The following is a 21,269-nucleotide window of genomic DNA, read 5'->3' on the forward strand; positions in this document are numbered from 1 at the left end:
ATAAAACCCTTTAATTAATTGTCGGGTTTGTGTCGATTCTTTATTTTTATTTATGTGTTTTTAATTTGATTTTATATTTTTAATCCATTCAACTAAATCTTGCTCTTTAAATTTCCCCAATTAATTAACCAAATATTTATCTTTAGTAATTAGGTCTCGATGTTAAATACATATGTGATCGATGTGATAGTATTAAATAAATTTCATTCATGAGATGATCTTTATATTTATGTTGTACAATTATCATCAAATAAATTTTCTCATAAAATATATTAGAAACAAATAGATTTTACTAGTAGTTGTTGCTTACACGTCTTGTTTAATAGAAATTGAAAAGGAAAAAAAAAAGCTAATTTAATTTTAAATCATAAAAAGGTTTATTTCCAGCTGCTTGTAGTTTCTTACAAGCAGAGAATGGCTTAATCTTTCTAATAAAACAAAACACAGCATAAATCAATCTTGAAACAAAACCAAGCCAGATTAGTGAAAAACAATTATGATTTAATCATAGAGTTTGTATTTCCTTGAGCTTTTATTTAAAATCATTTTCAATATATCTTTTAAGACAATTTATTAAGTGATATAAAACTTAAATAAATATAAAAAATCTACACAAACACTTTTTTAGTAATTTCAGAAAATACTAAAAATGTGGATTGAAATGTTAATGTTAATTTATTTATTTATTTAAAAAAACAGAGATATTTAGCTTAACTGTACCCAAATATGAGTGATGGAAATATAACCTTTTCGTTTCAAGCAAGAAAGAAAGATATTGAAGCTGTTGGCAAAAAAAACTTTTTTTTTGTCGGCACGAAAAGCTATTTGAAAAGCAACTTTAGTATTTGTTGCGGTGAAGAAGCAACTTTTCGAGAGCTTGCTTGAGCTGGACATATGTAATTTTCACATGGCAGTGCTAAAGGTGAATGTTTTTTTTTTCGACAAAACTATAAATAAAGTTTTTAAAATATATAAAAAATATTTTTTTTTATGCATGTCTGATAAATAAGGCATTGAATAATTTTTATTTTGTACTTAAATTCTTTTGATAAGTGGAGCTAGGCAATCATGCTTTATACATAAAAGAAAAGGCCTTAAAGCAAAGATAAAAAAACTGTCGGTTATACAGGAAGCGAGGAAATTAGATGATGTGAGATAAAAAACCTTGCAAGCAAGTTTTCCCAGCACCGAGAAAAAAACCCTTAAATTAATTACTGTGTTTGTATTGATTATTTATTTTCACTCATGTGTTTTTAATATGGTTAATTAATTCTTATATTTTTTATATAATCCATTCAGCTAAATCTTGTTCTTTAAATTTGTCGAATTAATCAAATATTTTCTTTAATCAGGATCACAATGTTAGCAAATGTGATATCATTAATATTTTTCAGTCATGAGATCATCTTTTCTATATATATAGAAAAAAGGTTTAATTTCAAAAAACAGTAAAAAATATGGATTGAAATGTAAATTTTAAATTAAAAAACAGAAATATTTAGCTTAACAGTCTGGTCCTATTTGTTTTTAAGTTTTAAAAGTGTTTTTTAAAAAAAATTAAAATTTTTTTTTTTATTTCAAATTAATATTTTTTTTGATGTTTTTAAATTATTTTTATGTACTGATATTAAAAATAATTTTTTTTAAAAAAAATATATTATTTTAATATATTTTTAAATTAAAAAATTTTTTTTAAAAAACCAACTACAACCACATTTTTTAAACAGAAACCAGCTATGGAAACATTACCTTTTATTTTCAAGCAAAAGAGATATTACTGTTGGAAAAATACATATATACATACATACATATATATATATAATATATATATATATATATATATATATATATATATATATATATATATATAATTTTACTATTTGTTGCAGGGAGACAACTTTTCAAGAGCTAGAGATGGACGACAGACGTAATTGTCATTAGGGAAGGCAATTTTCAACAGTTAATATAGATTGGGTCCACTCAAATCCACCGACAAAACTCTGTGTCGATTGTTAAAGACAAGAAAATATTTGAGCATGTAGTTGGTGTAAATTCAATGTCATTGAATGTGTAATGTTGCTGCAGTTGCAATGTTGAAAGTTCCAAGCTGTAAATTCAGAAACAAATAAAACTTTAAGGACTTTTATTGCATCTTACATTATTCTTCTTCTTTTCTCAAATCTTCTTGTTATTTATCCAATAAACAATTTTTCTTTTTATTTGATGATCATGTGTATCTTCAGATACGATTACTCGTTGATCAAGTTTTTTTTCTGTGAAGATCATAGGCACATCTCTAACGTCAATTCAGTGCATTCATGTAAGAATTTGAGCAATTTAAAAAGAATTATATATATATATATATATATATATATATATTTTAATTTCAATCGCAACTCTAAGAAGTTAATTAAAACCTACCAGAGATTTTAATAAGGACAAGAAGAGATTTAGTGGCCTGAAGTTTCGTTATCATGATGGTCCTGGCCGGTAAAGTGGTGAAGAACTTGGAACTCTTCAGATTCTTTCACTCTATGAGTTGAATATCTCTGAAATTAAGGAAGATAACTCTGAACTTTTTTCTTTCTAATCATTGATCTTCACCACCCAAAAAGAAATTAAGAAAAGTCATCATTAAATGACAAAAACACCTTAATTTAGCTAAGTGACTTTTCTTATCAATTATCATTGCATCACTAACCTTGTATGATTATGTATAATTTAACCCAAGTTAATTCGTATTCATTCACCGCATCGTTTCATGATTTTTTTTAATTGATGTGCAATCAATTAATTATTGATGTACCATATGCTTAAAGTCATGCTAATATTGTTCCATGTAGAAAACGTTTCTGCTACAGGGTGCATGACAACTATATATATATATATATATATATATATATATATATAGAGAGAGAGAGAGAGAGAGAGAGAGAGAGAGGACAAATTACACTATATTACATAAAATAACTTTATACAAGGTAAATACAGTATTTTCTATAATATAAAACATTTTATAATACATCCCTCAAGTTGAAGGTAGAGTATAGCATGAAGCTTGAATCATAAATGAAGCAAAAATCTATGACCTGAAGTCTTAAACTAAATCAACCCAAATTAGATTTAATAATTAAAAAAAGTTGTATTTTTTTGCAACTATAGACACCACACCACACACACACACATATATATATAATTAACTTCTTATAACATCTTATAACATATATTTTGAATGTTAATATTTAAAATACTTATCTAAATGAAGCTAGTTAGAGGTGGATATATTATCTTACAAGAGCTGCAACTCACAACTTTAAAGTAAATGAATCTTATTAATTATTATTATTATTATTTTAACCAATTCCTTTCGATTTTACATTTATCTTGATAGAGCAGGAATATACAGATTCTGACGTGGAGAACAACAAAACACAGCTAGCCACACAATTCAAAGGTTCCAATCTCTTCTTATGCAAATCATTCACAAACAGGAATTAAAAAAAAAAAAAAAAAGTTCTCGCCAATGAAAAAGAATGAAAGAGATCGGTCGCATGCCCACAAAATGAACGGAAGTGAAAGCAACACATAATTTAATAAGCATGTGCGGAGGAGCCTCCTTACACGGTGTGGCGGGAACACAAAGCAATTATCCAATGCCCACATCACACGATTTCTTGCTTGATTGGCAACAATTGTCCCCTGGATATCACTTTCTTAATTTTGGAATCATCATGCTTCTTTAAGGCAATACACACAACACTAGTAATGCGTGTGTTTGGCTAACTAGTTATGGTTATTTTAAAAAAAAATTTCATGTTAAAATATATATTAATAATTTTTTTTATTTTTTAAAAATTATTTTTAATATTAGGAACGTTAAAATAATTTTAAAACACTAAAAATATATTAATTTGAAGTTAATAAAAAATTTAAAATATAAAAACAAAATAATAAAGTCACACACACTCGCTAGCTGGTAGGACTTGGAAATAGAATTTGTATAGTATGAACGCATTCGTAAGACCTCTACTAATCAATCTATAGCTTGAGTGTCAAAAGTAATTTAACTTAATTATCTACTTGATCCTTCATTCAAATCTATTATAATTAGTCTATGGATGCTCATATTCGAACTTCATGGAGTGAGGATTTAATGTTTCTCGTATCTCTCTCCTTTGAACGTGACCACTTGAAATTCAACTTTGAATATTTCAATTTGATCGTTTTTTATTATTAATTTAATGTACGAAGCATCTTTAGATCATCGAACATCACTTTATTTTAATGATATTATCAATATAATTACATATAGGCTCTGTTAATCATTTAGAAAGATGATTTCCTATGGAAATATTTTACTTCCCTAATGTGACACTTGTATGAAAGTTTTGTCTTTGTCCATCAACATGTTTTATTTTTATTTGGATGCTCACATGAAAAAATCAAATGCTTGGTAATAACTCAATGTTAGTATTTAACCGTTCGATTAGTGAGCTCAACTAAGCGTTTCTAAGTCTAAGCATGTAAGTTTAATGAATATTTTTTTTTTACTAAAATTGAGTTCGGTTTGTACTTTTTGGATCGTTTTGATGTGCTGTTTGTCAAAAATGTTTTTTTTAAAAATTGAAAAAACATCATTGGCATGTATTTCATCCGAAAAGCTATTTGAAAAGCAATCGACACTAAAACACGCTCTTAGTTAACAATTTTTTTTTCAAGTTTATCTAATATAATATACAAGTCTAGTAACCCAATTTTGATCAAATAAAAATAAATGAAGGATGAATTAAACATTAAGGGCAACATGATTGGAAGTTTAAAGATTTAATTAAACTTTTGACTAGTTTAATTAATTAAATCAAGGGTTTAATTGCTCGAGATTTAATTAAAATTTAGATTATTTTAATTAATGAAATCAAGAATTTAATTGAGTTTGAAGACTTAATTAAACTTTGATTTAATCAAAAATCTAGTATTTTTAGGCATTTTAAAACTGCTACTGAATTCATACATAAAAGTGAAATATGGCTACGAGTAGCATTGCACCTATTAACTGCTCTGACTCAGACTCCACTAAGCGTCGAGGTCAAATTCACATCCGCTAAGGAAAGTGTTTTCCTTTCTTTATCAGAAGGAAAACATCTTGTCAAACTCCTTTGACTTATTTTTGATAGTCACCAAACATGGGAAGTGAGGAAAATGAATTCGGGAATTCATTTTCTTTTTAATGAGTAAAAATATTTTCTCTCTTTTACAAATAAGGAATTTTTAATGTTATCAAAGAAAAATAACTTTTTAGTCCTTCCTCTCCATAAAAAAATAAATAAGGACGATAAACTATAAGAACTCATTAGATCCTTAAAAAAAATATAAAAAATACACAAAATAAACTCTCCTTTTGACTTTTAATAGGAAACTACAATTTCATTGATACTAATAGTATATTATCATTATAATTTTTATAAAACTCAAATAAGAATATATGATGAAATATAAATTTAACCAAATGAAAATAAGCTTGCTAACTATATAAATAAAAAAGATTGAGGATAAAAAACCAAACAAAGCTAGAGAATTTAGATCATACTAATCTAAATTTTAAAATTTTAACATGCATCTAAGAGTTTGTTCTGCAAGTGTCAACACACTGTGCTAATATAGCCCAGTTCATCCGCTCTGAAAAAGCCAGGAATCCTTTGAAGTTTTTCTAGGACTTCTTCGCAACCTTTTGAACATATGCACTTGCAAATTGCAATGATTTTGAGCAGCCATGGCTGCGTTTCTAGATTTGTCTTCGCCTTTGGGTCCTGCTTTCTGTCAATCAATTCCTCAATATATAAAAAAAAAATAATCAAAACACTGTTCTTCAACAGTTGCCCTGGCACACCACGTTTGATGAAAACAGAATATTAATACATCAAGACAACATACACATACGTTGTTTATACTTTCAGACAACATGATTTTCTCCGTCATAGTTTGCATTTATCACGAGGTCAAAATCTTAAATAATTAGGTGAATCGTACCCTTGATAATGCAGCCTAGCTATATAGACATGGTCTCTTGATAATGGCCCGAAAAGTTTATTTTAGCCTCCATTTGATAATTCTCAAAAGTATATATATCAATGATTTATAGATTAGTTTAATTAATTGGAAAATTATTTGTTATTAATAGCAAATAAATTAAGTTCTTTTCTTATACTTGAAGCAAAATGCATATATGTTCGCATAAATATCATATTTGATAGGGATTCTTTAATTATATAACCTTCGTATTGAAATTTTTTAAAAATTTTTTGTTATAAGGTCTAAGTTTGCATTGAAAAAAGCTATAAAAAAACCCCAACAATTTCAGTTTTTTAACGTGAGAATTAATTCATATTAAAATATAAATTAATGTTGTTGTATTATTTGATGTAGGTCCAAAACGTGCATGAGGTCTATATATAGATGGCTAGAGCCCCATCGTGATGGCAATCTTTTTAGTGCAATTTTTCCAAGTCCCAAGATTAAGCGTGTCATTTGACCTAGATCTTTTGGGTCCACAAGTACATATCAATTATCATCATCACTGTTCTAAGATGATTATTATGTTTTGGCGTTGGGATGAAAATGCTGTTTATTTAAAATTTTAATTTTTTTTAAAATTAATTTTTTATTTTAATATATTAATATCAAAAATAAAATTAAAAAACACTTTAAAACATAATTTTTATCACACTCCAAATTAACCATACCATTAATCCAACTATTTGAATTAATAACCAGTCATTTCAATTTGCAGTAGCCATTTTTCTCATTACAAGCCTTGAACAAGACATTGATTGCCACTAGAAAAATTGACATTAGTAGGACAAATAAATGTCTTTAAGTTTTCAAATCGATGGAACTTGCCGACACCATATTCAATCTCCACACTATCTTTTAAGAATTGATCCATAAAAATAAATTAAATTTGATCACTATACATAAATCTTCCACACTCAAGATGTTGAGCTCACACATGGTTAAGGCTCGTCGCATGCGAAGGTGGAACCCTGGCTACATGGAAAAGGAAGGGAAAATAAGGTAAAAAACAAAGAGAAACGAGTCATTATCACGAGCTAGTGTGGTGGTTCGTGCATCCATTTAATATGGACCACGTTACTCATAAACAACAAGCAACCCGAGCTTCTAGTACATGATCATTTACATCTTTAAGCTTGAAAAGTTCACAGAAAGAGAGGCAGCGAGGGGGCCCGTGAGAATTGGTTAGGCTGTCACGTTATTCAGTGTGTGAATACTGTGTGTTATCCATCGGAGATAATTATGGCAGCCACTGTTTCTCCCGGAAATCTGTAATTAAGAAACAGGTTAAATCAGCCAGGGATCGAGAGAGGAGGGCGCTGAGAATTCACATCTTACTTCGTTGGTTTAGCAGACAAGATTTGTGTGAGAATTATTGGTTTTACCATCTTCTCTGACTCAGAGATTAATCTCTGTAGATTTTTCTTTCTTTTTCAGGGGTTTTAGCTGCCCAGAAAGGCCAAGAAAAACGTGGTTTAATTGCCAAGATATAACAATTATTGATAATTGTTTCCAAGGTCCAAGGCTATTAAATTGTAAGCTAAGTTGAGAAATAGAATATTAATTGTTTATATAGTAGCAAAAACCTACGTACGTAGCCTATATAAAAAAGAAAGAAAACAGGAAACTAAATAGGAAAAATGAATAAAATCTGAAAATAAAAAATAATTCAGAACACGCATCTTGAGGAGTCTTTCTACCTGATCAGTTGATTAACCTCGAAGGAAACAGGACCTGGAAAACCTTCTCATTAAATTTCAACTTGATATAATTATTTTTATTTAACTACCTTCATGTCCGTGAGCTTTCTTTGTCTGCTTGATTCGTACAAGTGTATACAGTTGTTGAAATTTCAATGATGCAATTATGCAAATTACACAAATATCTAGGGCTATTCAACAATACATAAACGTTATCTTTTAAAATATTTTTATTTAGAAATAAATTAAAATAATATATTTTTTATTTTTAAAATTTATTTATAATATCAAGTGCACCAAAACAAAATGTAAAAAATATTATAATAATTAATTTAAAATAAAATAAAATATTTTTTTAAAAAATATAATTTAATTACACTCCCAAACACAGACACGTAAACTAAACTAAATAATAAGACATTGAGAGAGGTTAGGCACATGGATGCGAGGAGGGTCAACAATGTTAGCTGTTTGTGGTCATTTTTTATTTGTTGGCATCTTCAAGGACTTGGACTTGATAAGTCTATTATAAGATAGATGGGATATGGACCTAACATTTTTTACTGTTTTGAAGATCAAATTAATATATATTTTTAATGTGATGATATTAAAAATAAAAATAAAAATTTAGAAAATATTTTTATATAAAAAGTATTTTTAAAAAACATCATACTAAAAAAGATATATACTCCAGGGTTAAGCGTTAAGGAGAAAGTGAAAGTAAACTGTAAAAGCCCTGGACCATAAGAGCCGTATGGGATGCTAGATCTGGGCCAGAGAGAAATTAAATATCTCTATAAAAAAAAAATTGAGCAGAAAAAACAAGTATGCATCAAGCAAAATATTTCATTTTTTTGAATGATAAATGGCATTTTCCCGCAGAGTAAAATAATATTTTTATTAATGTAGATAAATATTATATTCGTTAAATTCAAATCACTAAATTAAATAAATAGCTGGAAATTAATTTATACCAGTTAGTGAACATTTTATTTTTAATAAATAGTCATTTCACCCTTCCTTCAAAATAAAGCTAATGTCTAAGCTTTCATTTCAATTCAACAGCTCAGACTCAATAAATATAACTCGATAATGTTACATTATTGAAACATCATATATCTAGAATTATATAAAAAAAAAAAAACTGAAAATACCATTATTAAAATTAACTCGACATCAAGGTCAACTGAATAACCTACCTCATGATTTTATTGGATCTAAAAATAGCTAACTTGAAGTTAACTTGATGTAATCTAAGTCAATTTGACTGGTTTATTTATAAGTACGCATCTAAATTTGTTGGTTTTTTTAAAAACAAAATTAACTTAAATAGAACTAGATTAACTCGTGCAACTAGAGACCTAGACTTTGCGCCAAATCACCCTCAGGTCGGATTAATAACTATGGTGTAAAATGAAGAGTGTCATTATCAAAATCTTAATTTAATCAATGGTGTAAGCTGGCAAGAGCAACTTTATTTCAAATTGAAAAAGAAAGACAGATATTAACAGGCAATCCTTGTCATCAGTGCTTAGCCTTGCTTCCCCTTTTTAAACAAGGATTGATACATGTTCAACACATCCTTTAAAGCCTTCGATACCATTGGTACTTTTTGCCCAGAGAGACCTTCGCTTTCCAGTTGAAAAGTGTTAGAAAACAGTGTTCATCAAGATTTCAAGGAATTAGGATTCGAGCAAACATTCCAATAATTCCATTAAATTTACTTGACCTATCATTGATGCTGCTGCTGCTGTGGTGTTCATGGTATTGAGGACTATTTTGGAATAAAAAGAATAAATGTAACTGTACTCTTAAGATATCAATTAGTGATTAGAGATATTTAATTTACTTGATCTGTAACTGATGTTGCTGCTGCTGTGGTGTTAATTAGTGATTGCATCGCTGAACATCAATTTTTTTTTTCAAAAATTTGTTTTATATGAACAGCAGCAAAGTGCAGATGAGATAACGAGTAAAAAAGTACTCAACTTGCTGGTGTGAACACGAATTTTACTGTTCTGAGAATGTTGATGTTGAGCCTTCGTTTAATTGATCATCTTGTAAGCTCGAAAGGGACAGCATATCCTGACAAAACTTGATGTTCTATCTGCAGTCCGCCTTACTGCTATCGCTGTTTTTCATTGATGATCTTTCTGCAGCAAAGCGTGACCGAGGACAGGGAAAGATGACTTTGTTACAGTGACACAAACTGAAAATAGATTAACGAGGATTGATAGAGATAATTAAGAAAATTGAAAATGAAAATGGAAAGACCTTGGAATTCTAATCTTCTTGTGTTTTTTTTTTTTTTTTTTCCTCATACAAGAAGATAAAGTTGAGTATTAGCTTGCCAGAAAACTGCTATGATAAAAAAAAAAAAAAAAAAAAAAAGAAAAAAGTTGTTCTTAAAATTCTAAAATAGCTAGGAAAAAAAAAAAAATTAAATTATATAGAAAAATATTAAATATTAAAAAAAAAATAGTATCCATAGTACAATTCAAATCAAATATCATGTAAAAACTGGTATTTCGACAATGCTGAGCTTACTGTAAAAAATTTCATTGAGGTAGATTTGTTTAAGTGGTGTTTGTTTTTGTGCTCTAAAATGTATTTTAAATTTTTATTTTTTAAAATTATTATTATATATATATATATAAATTGTTTTGGTTTAATGATATCAAAAATAAATTTAAAAAAATATATATTATTTTATTGTATATTTAAAAAAAAATACTTTAAAAAACAATTACTATCACACCAATACCTTTCATATCTATATCTTAATATCAAATGTAATTTATCTGAAGATAAGAAAATAAACAGCAACATAAAAGTTATTAGCAGAACAAAACTAATAAAGCAGAAAGTTCCAGTAATAGAGGAATTATTATAAAATAGGCACTGAAATACAGTTGAACTTGAGATTATTTAATCTTAATTGACGTCCAAGTTAATTTGGAAATACATTTTATAATTAAAAAATAAATAAATAAAAACTATAAAATATTATTTAACTTCATCACCTCTCCATATATCCAGTGTAGTTCTGGATCTCACTGTGGGATTGAAGACAGGGACTTTAGACCAGAAGCAGTCCTCGCCACTATCTTTCTGCACCGCACCCAAGTGTAGAGGTATCCATTGAAATTAGAAATTCGAAATCAGAAAGGAATGGCATCCATTGAAATTCCTCCTCATGGATGCTAAGAGAACGCACATGAACAAGCGTTCGTCAGTGGCTCCTATGGAGTTAAGAACATGAACAAGTGTTTGGGTTTGGGACTAACCATGAAGAACAAGACTTCATCTCAATGTGAAGACAGAAACCAAGCTCTCTACATAATTCAATGCTCTATAGGGAACAAAACCCTCATGAAGTATTTCTTTTTCCATACAAAGACGAGCTCCTTCCATGGACCAGAAGAGGATTCGTTCAAAAAAAAACACTTCATTATGCATGCTGAACGAATCATATCTTGTAATACACTATAGTTTTCCTTTCGCTGCAACTCCGATATGATTAGACTCAAAGAGAAAAATCACTAGGAACACCCTGCCTACCTTATCCATAAAGATAACCAAAATCCCACAGGCTGACTTCAAATCTCCACGATGCAATCACTAGGAAGAGCATAGTGAAAAGGCAGCACCATTGAATGATTGCTCCATGATAGCTAAGGGCATAGATTAAACGAAACAAGATGCTTACAAATCTCAAAAATCATTTAAGCGGGGAAGGAACACACACAAAGCAGCAGCCAGTAAAAGACAAGGCACCATACCTGAAAGTGATGGCAGAGCAAAGAAGCAAGAAGAGGATTCGTTAAAACAACTATACTGCTCTCTGATAATTATTGCCTCCAAGTTGAATGAAGAACAATTAAAAGGATGGTGAAAAAATCAGAACCAAGTAACATGAAGGCGATGGGGACTGACATCTCAATTAATGCGTCTAGCTCCTGACAGCACTCCCCCTCTGGCTTCTTCGCTAGACAGAAACAAAGCGCTCTGTATAAACAAGGGCCTGACAGAGAGAGAATTCTCGCTGGAGTTGAAGACTTCTAACCCTTAACTGATTCAAATCATACAAGAACAGCTCATCATAAACATTAGCTTCTTGAAGATAACTTCACTATTGCTCTATCTACCAAGTGACCCTCCGGATGAGGTAGGAAATACCCGAGAAATTGTAAATGATTTAGCCAAAAACGATCTTCACCACAACCACTGAAAACTTTATTGTCTAAACATGCTACTTTACCACAGACTAGCTATGACAAGCAGCAAAAAATTCTGTAATGCGGTAAAGGGTAAGGATATAATATCAAGAAGGCCTTTTTAAAGTTGTGAAGGGTTGATCCGATAAAGCCTGAACCCCAGCCAGAATAGACGAAGAGCAAAGGATTGTTGATTGAATCTTGAAGATGGTTGGCCATGAAAGCGGGTATTCAATGAGATCATATGTTAACAAGTAATTCGCAATATATGCAGTAATTTAAGTAAGAAATCTTTTAGTATTCTCTGGACTTCGGAAGAAATTGTGTCTCTTGAATTCTGCTGGCAGTTTGCGTTTCTCCGCTTATAATTTGCCCTCTCCCAAACACGATAACAGACGTCATCGTCGTCAAGGGTCTGTTTGCTTCCATACAAAGTTCATGACCACGGTGGTAGGTTAATTCAACGTATATGAGCTCAGGTGAGCAGTGCACATCTCTTCTATCATATTAATTGATGTAACCTTTTGATTTCGTTTCACATGGCTAGAAACCTTGTATAATTGCTTGCATTGGTTCAATCCAAACATATACATCAAACCTTTTAAAATTGCTTGTGTTGATTCAATCCAGACATGTATATCAACTAGGTAAGCCAGAGAGCATCATGGAGATTGGTTCCAAGGGTCACGGAACTAAACTTGAGTCCCAGAAATGACCCAACACGGCAGAATGGACCAAGCTGGGTTTGATGCAATACCGTCTTGTCTTTAGACCCAGAGTTGCGGCACAAGGCCATGATGACAGGAATGGTGGGGATGTGGAGTCTTGTAGTAGATGCCAATTTAGAACACACAGAGCAAACAAAAGAAATGGCAATGCAAGTTTCTTCGTGGTACAAGTTGGAAGGTTCCTATTACTCCGCTTGTGGTTCAATTTCAAACAAGACTCGCAGTTCAGCAATGCAATATCACAACACTACGGGAGCAAACAGGACAAAACAATGGCCAAATATAAAAGCAAACAATACGTATTATATATATGCGTCGAGCAACCAAAAAGAGCGAAAGGGCAGACCCATAGCTCTTGATGGTCTATTTCTCAGCTAACACTGTAAGCAAGTCAAAATGAAAACACTAGTCCCTAAAAAACACAAAAAGAACTAAGCTATGATCCTACAAGATCACTAGATAGCAGCAGATAACATAATCCTCCCCAAATATATATATATATAAACCCGAGGGAGAGCAAGAGCCAGCAACTAGAGTGGAGGAAAAAAACAGACTCCAATTATACCTCACTAGGCTCCTCTTCTATAACCTGATCGTGCCCTCCTCCACTCACTGGAACTAAACTTTCCACATAACTATGAACATCACAGGAGTAGCTAGCGTCACAAATATGCATCCCTCTGTAATATTGATTACTAGGATCAAACAAAATGAATTGAGCACCCTGCCCCTCCATCAACTTCTTAATTATCAATCCTGTCTCATTTGCAACACCGACAGGGTATCCAACAGTAGTTAATTGGATAGAATTCAATTTAGTCCAACACTTTCCATCAGCACCATCACATTCATCCCATACACAGAACTCGATCCAATCAGCCACCCCAGGCCTTCCATGTCTAGAATGGACATCCACTTCCTTTGCAGGATAAAATGCCAGTGCAAGCGACCCTTTAAATCCCATAATTTTAACACAAATTCCGGCCGGAAAGTCTGGTATTGGGATCTTTCTAAACTCTTCAGTATCCAAATCAAATGACACAATAAACTTCTGAATACCTGATTTTCCAGCACTATTACCTAACCAATGCAACCCTCCATTGACAACCACACCATTCTGTCCTTCATGTATCGCACATGCCCCAATACTCGCTTCAATCACTCTCCAACAAAAAGTCCTCCATGAGAAAACCTCGGCCATCACAACAGGTGATTCATCCTTTTCGCAGCCGAAACTCACTATTCTTACAACTTTGTAATCATTCTTTTTGCGATCAAATCCAAACCCAGTTGAGACCATCCAAAAGGCTCTACGAGAATCACTGATTCTTGGACTAGGGAGACAAGAATACTGCTTCCTAGCAATATTCCACAAAACAAAAGCCCTCGCATAACAAGATGAGATGTCAAGACAGACCAGACCATTGCAGGAACCAACAATTTTTGGGAACCTAATCAAACAACCCAACAAAGGAACTTCAACATCACCGATTTGGTTATTGTTTAAGAAAAAAGAAAAGTTAGACCCAGATGGGTTATTAAAATGGCGGAAGAAAAACGAGGAATGGCGAGAAGAACGGCGAAGATGGGCGGAAATGAAAGCAGGGGAATTGATCAAAGCAGAGAAGGGTTTCGAAACGGATTGGAAACGGGTTAAAGATTTGATGGGAAGTCTTGAGAGGATGTCAGTGAGGGTTTCTTGAGGCAAAGTGCCTTTGTTAGCCATTAATTCTCTTAATCTTCGCTTGCTTCTCATGGGAGGAGGGAGACCTAATGGTGGTGAGAAAATTGAGTATTTTATATATATTTATATACGAATAGGTTTTTATTAGGGTTTGGAAATTGGAGGAAATGGAGACACATTTTGAGTTTTTTTTTTTTTCCACAAATGATTAATAGGAATAAACCTTTTTTTATTTATTTTTTATGGAATTTGAAAAGGTTATTTATTTTCATTTAATTAGTCATGTTTTCTTGAGTGATGATGACGAGAGTTCGAAGGACTCTTATTAAAATTAAGCATTTATTATATTTGAAATTAAATAAAAAATTGTATTTATTGTTGTTGAAGTTGAAAAAAAAAAAAGAATTCAATGTTAATAAATTTTTTTTGGGGATTTTTATGACGATAATAAATAATATGTAGAGTGATTGAGTTGGATTGGATAAATTTTATCTTAAATCAATAATATAATTGAAATAAGATAAAATGAGGGTTATCATTTTCTTTTCTTTTTTATAGTTTTTATAAATTCAACTACTATATAATAAATTCATTGTGAATCAATTCTATCTTATCAATACTCCATTAGATAACTTGTAAATCTTGTGTTTGTTTCTGAATTGAAATTGAAATTTTTATATTATTAAAAAACATATCAATTAATTTACATGATGGTAACAATAATATTAGATCAAAATGAATTAATTATAGTTATCAACTTGATTTTAGAATTTATCTAAAAAGCATTTTGGATTACTAGATGAATTCACAAGTTATTATGAGATTGTTTTTTTTTATTTGTAATATTGATTTAGTTAACTATAAATTAAGTTTAATTGAGTCAATTAAACAACTAAAAATATAATTGAATCAACCAGATATTATCGAGATATTATTATACTATTATTATTATTGAATATAATAAAGTGTAAAACATTGCTAATTAAAAAAGTATTCACGTATATGATAATGATATTTTTCTCGGAAATATATTAAAATATTTTTTTTTATTTTTAAAAATTATATTCTTAATATTAGCATATCAAAATAATAAAAAAACACTAAAACATTAATTTAAAACAAAAAAAAAAAAATAAATTTTATAAAAACCATATTAAACTGTAGCCTCAAATAGGCACTAAATCAAGCTTTATGCTAGGGAATTTGGACTTGTCTTTTAACGAAGTTGTTCAAAATAAAAATTAAAGGCCAAACCATCTGGGTAATAAAGTTCAAAAATCAAAAGCTTGGAGGTGCGGGGAATCGAACCCCGTGCCTCTCGCATGCGAAGCGAGCGCTCTACCATATGAGCTACACCCCCACGGACATCTGTTAAGACAATATTAATATTTATATATAGTAAAAAAATGTATAGGTGAGAAAATCAAGAAAATATTTTACCTTTTCCTTACACTTCAAGGATTATTGTTTTTAATGATTGATATGCAATGCATGCATACAATATCTAGAATTTAAAATTTATTTATCATGTTTTGGACGATGAAAATGATGATCACATCGATGTAAATATAAATATAATTTGTAATGCTGCATTTTGAAGCTAACTAGAAGGGTATTTTTGTGCTCCTGGTTTTCTTAAATCACGTTCTAGGGCTGAGTTTTTTTTTTTTTTTACATTCTTTAAGAAATAGAATTAGCTGATTCTTTTTATTGAATAATGTTATCTTAGACTAATTAAAAAAACATCAACCTAAACAATCAATATCCACCATATTAATTAGATTCAAGCAAAAAAAAAAGTCAGAAACCAAATATTAGTATTTCTTAACACCATATTTTTTTAATATAATGAAATGAAATGCTAGGGGTTAGTTTTAAAAATGAAATGAAATGCTAGTTGCTCTATAAAAAACTAAAAATAGATGAAAAAGATAAATAATTAAAGCTTTTTTCCATAACTATATCTAAGAGCCTTGCCCGAATTACTTTCCAGTGATTTTATCCTAAATTTCGCATACTTTGTCAATAACTTTCCATCATGTATACTTGAATATGCTGTAGAAAACCTGCAAAATAAATCAAGAAAATGAAGGGGGAGAACTAAACAACCCCAATAGCCCCCTCTCTGTACAAGTTTATCTTCTCCTTTCCTATCTTTTATCTGTTTTGTGCTCATCCTCTCACTTCTATCAGCTTTGCTCTCAAAAAGAGGTGGGTGAATTGAAAGATGTGATGTTAATTGTAAGAAAGTATATATATATATATATATATATATATATATAAATAAAAAATAAAAAAGAATGATAAGTGGTAGAAAGAAAAAGCCAAGTACATAGAGAAAAGAGAGCAATTTTCATGAAAAGAAAGATAAGAAACATAAGAGAAAAGGAGAAATATCGTGTGACTTAATCACACTTCACATTAAAAACATGAGCTCTTAGTTTTTTTTTAAATGATTTAATTTAATTGTGGATTGTCATTTTATATTCAAAAAACTAATAAAACACACAACTACCGAGAGAAACACGTTTATAAAGAAAAGAGAGCAATTTTCATGAAAAGAAGGACAAGAATCCAAAGAGAAATACCTAGTCACTCCACATTAAAAACATGAGCTCTTAGTTGTTGTTTTTTAATGATTTAATTTAATTGTGGGTTGTCATTTTATATCCAAAAAACAAATAAAATACACAACTATTGAAAGAAACACGTACATGAAGAAAAGAAAGAGCAATTTTCAAGAAAAGAAAGATAAAAACCCGAAGAGAAATACCGTGTGAGTCAATCGCACTCTCTTTGTTGTTGTTTTTTAATTGATTTAATTTAATTGTAGAATTTCATTTTATAACCAAAGACCCACTAAAATACACAACTATTGAGAGAAATACACTTTCTAGAGAATTTATTATTACAGTCCACACTGAATTGTCTCCGCAAGCACGGTGATTTCAAGAAACTTTAATTTTATTTTATTTTTTAATTGTTAATATATAGAATCAAATAACATTAAAATAATCAGTTGGACTGGCAATAAAATACTGTGAGTTAGTGAGGAGAGACTTGGGAATCAAACAAAATTATTTTTTTTTTTCAAAAATTGTCACAATTCACATGGTTAAGCTGGAAATTTTGGTCAACCAGAGCACACAGCTGCACATCTGTAAGATGTTAAAATACAGCACGTCAAGGCCTTGCTTCTGTGTTAAATATATTAAATCACCTTTTTCCTTTAGAGAGATGGGACATTCTCCAACTTGTTTCAAATATTTGTATACAAGGAAATAAAACTTCAACCTCAAAATAGGCATTGAGCCAGAAAAACAAGGCCTGAAAACCGGTCATCACAAAAATTCCATTTCTCCTTTGAACAAGGTTTAGGGCTATGCAGTCATCAAGAAAAGCCTCGTACCAAGAAACTCTAGTCTCCCCTGTTCTTCAGCCTGTTAAAACAGAGACAGCTACAAAGAAATGGGAAACCAATGAAGAAAAGGAGATGGCAGATTCCAAGGAATCAACCAGCTCCCAAGAACCACTTAGTCCAGCAGCTCGTTTGTTTCACGCACCGCAGTTCAACTGTACTATTCTCACAGCTATTGGGTGCAAGACTAGTATCAATCCTGGTGTTATCAAGATGGGGTTGGAGCAGACTTTGATGAAGCATCCTCGTTTCTCCAAAAAGCTAGTAAGATTTATATACCATGTTGTTTCATGTCCTTCTTGCAGTCTTTTCTTTGGTTTGATCTTCTTCTTGGTTATTCTTGTTCTACTCTTAAAGTTGTTGTTTCCTGTGTTTGCTTGATCCATCTGCAACATGGATTTGAAATTTATCTGTGTTTCTAACCTTTTTTTTCCTTTTGGGATGCAAATTCTTCATGTCAAATAATTTGACCCGCCGTTCTGACTCGTTCGCCGGTGGCTAATTCGCAATCCATATACTTACGAAATTGTCAGCTGACTAAGAGAAAAAATCAAAGAATTGCAAGAAAGTCATATTTCCCATAGCATATTCGATTTTTTTTATAGCCCATCAACATAGGATACCCTATCATAGATAGATCATGCATGCTCACGCCAAAAAGAAGTTGATGAGAGTAGAATTGATGGTTTAACTGCACTAGATTCAAATGTCTTCTGGTCAAGAATTACTACGACAAATTGCCCTCCAACTTAGGTTAGGCTCTTTTTTAGTTCCTTTCCAGCTAATTGTTTTTTCTATGACATAACGTCTTCTCATCTTTCAGATATTTTCAGCGAAGTTAACGTTGACTATTTGTGCTACTCTGTTCAAACTTCAAATATTGATCTTTGTGTTGATATTTCTTCTTCTTTCAATGTGAAACTAAAGGTGATTGATGATAACAAGTGTGGCTCGAAATCGAAATGGGAAAGTACTAAAGTGAATGTAGAAGATCATGTTACTGTGCCAAATCTGGATCCAAACATGGACTCACCTGACCAATTTGTTGAAGACTATGTCTCGAACCTTAGCACCATTCCTCTGGACCTCTCAAAACCATTATGGGAAATGCACATACTCAATGTCAAAACTTCGGATGCTGAAGCTATTGCAGTTTTCAGGATCCACCATTCCCTTGGTGATGGTGCATCACTAATCTCTCTTCTTCTGGCTTGCACCCGAAAAACTTCCGACCCGGATGCCTTGCCTAGTATTCCGGTGCAACAACGGGCCGGATCTCATTTTTCAGGGGGATTTCGGGGGTTGTGTTTTGCCATGTGGACCGTGTTGAGAATGATTTGGAACACTTTGGTTGATTTAGGTTTGTTTGTGGCAACAATGTTATTTTTGGAAGACACTAAGACTCCTCTTAAAGGTGCATCCGGGGTTGAGCTAAAGCCCAAGAGGTTTGTACATCGGACAGTTAGCTTGGATGACATTAAGCTTGTGAAGAATGCAATGAACATGGTAGGCAGTATTTTTTTTTCCCCCTTTTGGATGCCTAAAATTTATAGCCAAAAAACTACGTTAATTTTCCTTCTGTTCTTGAATTTTAGTAGACCATCAATGATGCTATAATGGGAGTAACACAAGCTGGTCTTTCACGATACCTCAATCGAAAATATGGTGAGTGTTTCCTTTTCATTTTCATTTTTTTCAAGGAATTAGCCTATCTGCAACCTTGTCCTATCATGCAAGAAGGGTAAATGTTTGTAGATAGAGTAGTTTAATGTTGTGACAGGTTCTGCAGTGGTCTGTTCTCTAGTATTTTTGAGTTTCAGATGCAAAAATAAATGGTAAACATCTTGAAAAGAGGGCTTTAAATTAGCAGGTGATCAGAGTGAGATCGAAGATGGAGAAAATGGGAAGAAAAATAATATCCCAAAGAGCATACGTCTTAGAGCCTCTGTCCTAGTTAATATAAGACCAACTCCAGGAATCCAGGTTAGTTCATCAACTCTCTTCACTCCCTGCCATCAACTCTGTTTAAAATTTAAATAAGAGACAATGGAGGTGTATGTTCTATGCTTCTAAGACTACAAGAGAAAACATCGACAGAAGCACCCATACTTTGTCACAGCAAATGCAACATAATTTACTCTTAAATACTCGAAATATAGTTTTTTTATGTTGACTCAACTAAATTTGAATAGATTTCTCCGAATCAAGCCACTAAATCAAACCGGATTGAGCAACTATGATTCAAATTTGTATTTGGTTTGCTTGATCCACGTTGAAGAATCTAAAACCCTTTTGTTTTTTCGTTTTAATTATCTTATTTTTCTCATAAGCAGACCTTGGCTGATTTGATGGCTGACGAATCCAATAACCCCAAATGGGGATGGGGTAATCGGATCGGATACATCATCCTCCCTCTCACCGTCGGTCTACAAGATGACCCCTTAGAACACCTTCGCAGGGCCAAAGCCATGATTGATCGAAAGAAGCTATCACTAGAAGCTACATTCTCTTTTCACAGTGCCATTTTATTGATCAAGCTATTCGGAGCCAAGGTAAATAGATATATATTATTCTTTTTTAGCAGGAATTAACTAGTTTTTATGTTTCAATTTTTTTTTATTTATAGACATATGTCCACAGGCATCTGCTGCTATAGCCCGAAGAGTTATTTCCAACACTACACTGGCGTTTTCAAATGTGGTTGGTCCATTAGAAGAAATTAGCTTTTATGGACACCCAGTGGCTTTCATTGCTCCAAGTGTTTATGGAAGTCCTCATGTAAGTAGCCCCAAATTACACTAGTAACTCCAATACAAGGATAGTTTTATTATTATTATTATTATTAACTTCATAATAAACTCACTGGCTAGGCATTGACGATCCATTTCCAGAGCTATTGCAAGAAAATGACGATTGTCCTAGCAGTTGATCCAGATGTAATCCCTGATCCTCATAAACTTTGTGATGATCTAGAGAAGTCTCTTGAGATCATTAAAGATAGTGTTGTGAAAAGAGAACACGATGCTTCCTAGTGAAATTAATTTATCAGGAGAAAGAAAGAAAAGCTCCATGTAATCAATTTCTTAAGTTCAAAAGCATAAAATTACAGTTTTTTTTTTCCATGTCGGATAGCCCAGATTTGGAACTCTTACAAAAGAAGATACATGAAATAATCTTGGAATGAACAAGCTCTCACACTGCTTGAAGGTCCAGCCAGTCCCATGCCTGTGCAGCAATATATATATATAATTGAGCTTAACGAGCTATTAAATGTTAGAAGTTCATGGAATCGTTGGCCCTGACAACATCGCATCAACGATCGAGCTCTTTTGTTCTTAAAAGGGACGTCCACTCTTCGTCTAAAGCTTAGAAATGAAGGCTGGAGAGAAGTCTTGGATGAGTCGGGTCTTATACAAGTCATTTGAAACTCGATTTGCTAAATGTGGTTAGAGC

At 31.5% G+C, this 21,269-nt stretch overlaps 2 protein-coding genes and 1 non-coding gene across 5 annotated transcripts; 1 reads left to right on the forward strand and 2 right to left on the reverse strand.

The window, feature by feature from the left end:
• Positions 1 to 12,997: 12,997 nt before the first annotated feature.
• On the reverse strand, positions 12,998 to 14,574 carry LOC118033701 (putative F-box protein At3g16210). The gene has a single exon (XM_035038791.2). The coding sequence runs from the start codon at positions 14,468 to 14,470 to the stop codon at positions 13,274 to 13,276; it is 1,197 nt and encodes a 398-aa protein (XP_034894682.1). The 5' UTR covers positions 14,471 to 14,574; the 3' UTR covers positions 12,998 to 13,273.
• A 1,111-nt stretch (positions 14,575 to 15,685) lies between these two features.
• TRNAA-CGC (transfer RNA alanine (anticodon CGC)) lies at positions 15,686 to 15,758 on the reverse strand. The gene has a single exon. It is a non-coding gene; the product is annotated as a tRNA-Ala (tRNA).
• A 1,868-nt stretch (positions 15,759 to 17,626) lies between these two features.
• Positions 17,627 to 20,936, forward strand: LOC118033689 (wax ester synthase/diacylglycerol acyltransferase 11). Of its 3 annotated transcripts, none has more exons than XR_012171396.1 (7): positions 17,627 to 18,080; positions 18,744 to 19,322; positions 19,415 to 19,481; positions 19,684 to 19,799; positions 20,150 to 20,368; positions 20,443 to 20,594; positions 20,687 to 20,829. XR_012171396.1 is itself a non-coding variant. In XM_035038772.2 (7 exons), exons 1-7 carry the CDS (start codon positions 17,781 to 17,783, stop codon positions 20,846 to 20,848), a joined length of 1,581 nt encoding a protein of 526 aa, XP_034894663.1. In that variant the 5' UTR covers positions 17,627 to 17,780; the 3' UTR covers positions 20,849 to 20,936. The 3 variants fall into 3 exon arrangements, 2 of the variants coding, with proteins under 2 accessions (XP_034894663.1, XP_034894672.1); XM_035038772.2 differs by having other exon boundaries at positions 20,457 to 20,594; positions 20,687 to 20,936; XM_035038781.2 differs by having other exon boundaries at positions 17,628 to 18,080; positions 19,687 to 19,799; positions 20,457 to 20,594; positions 20,687 to 20,936.
• Positions 20,937 to 21,269: the final 333 nt, after the last annotated feature.

This window comes from Populus alba, chromosome 12 (assembly GCF_005239225.2).
Source record: "Populus alba chromosome 12, ASM523922v2, whole genome shotgun sequence".
In the NCBI taxonomy this organism is placed as follows: domain Eukaryota; kingdom Viridiplantae; phylum Streptophyta; class Magnoliopsida; order Malpighiales; family Salicaceae; genus Populus; species Populus alba.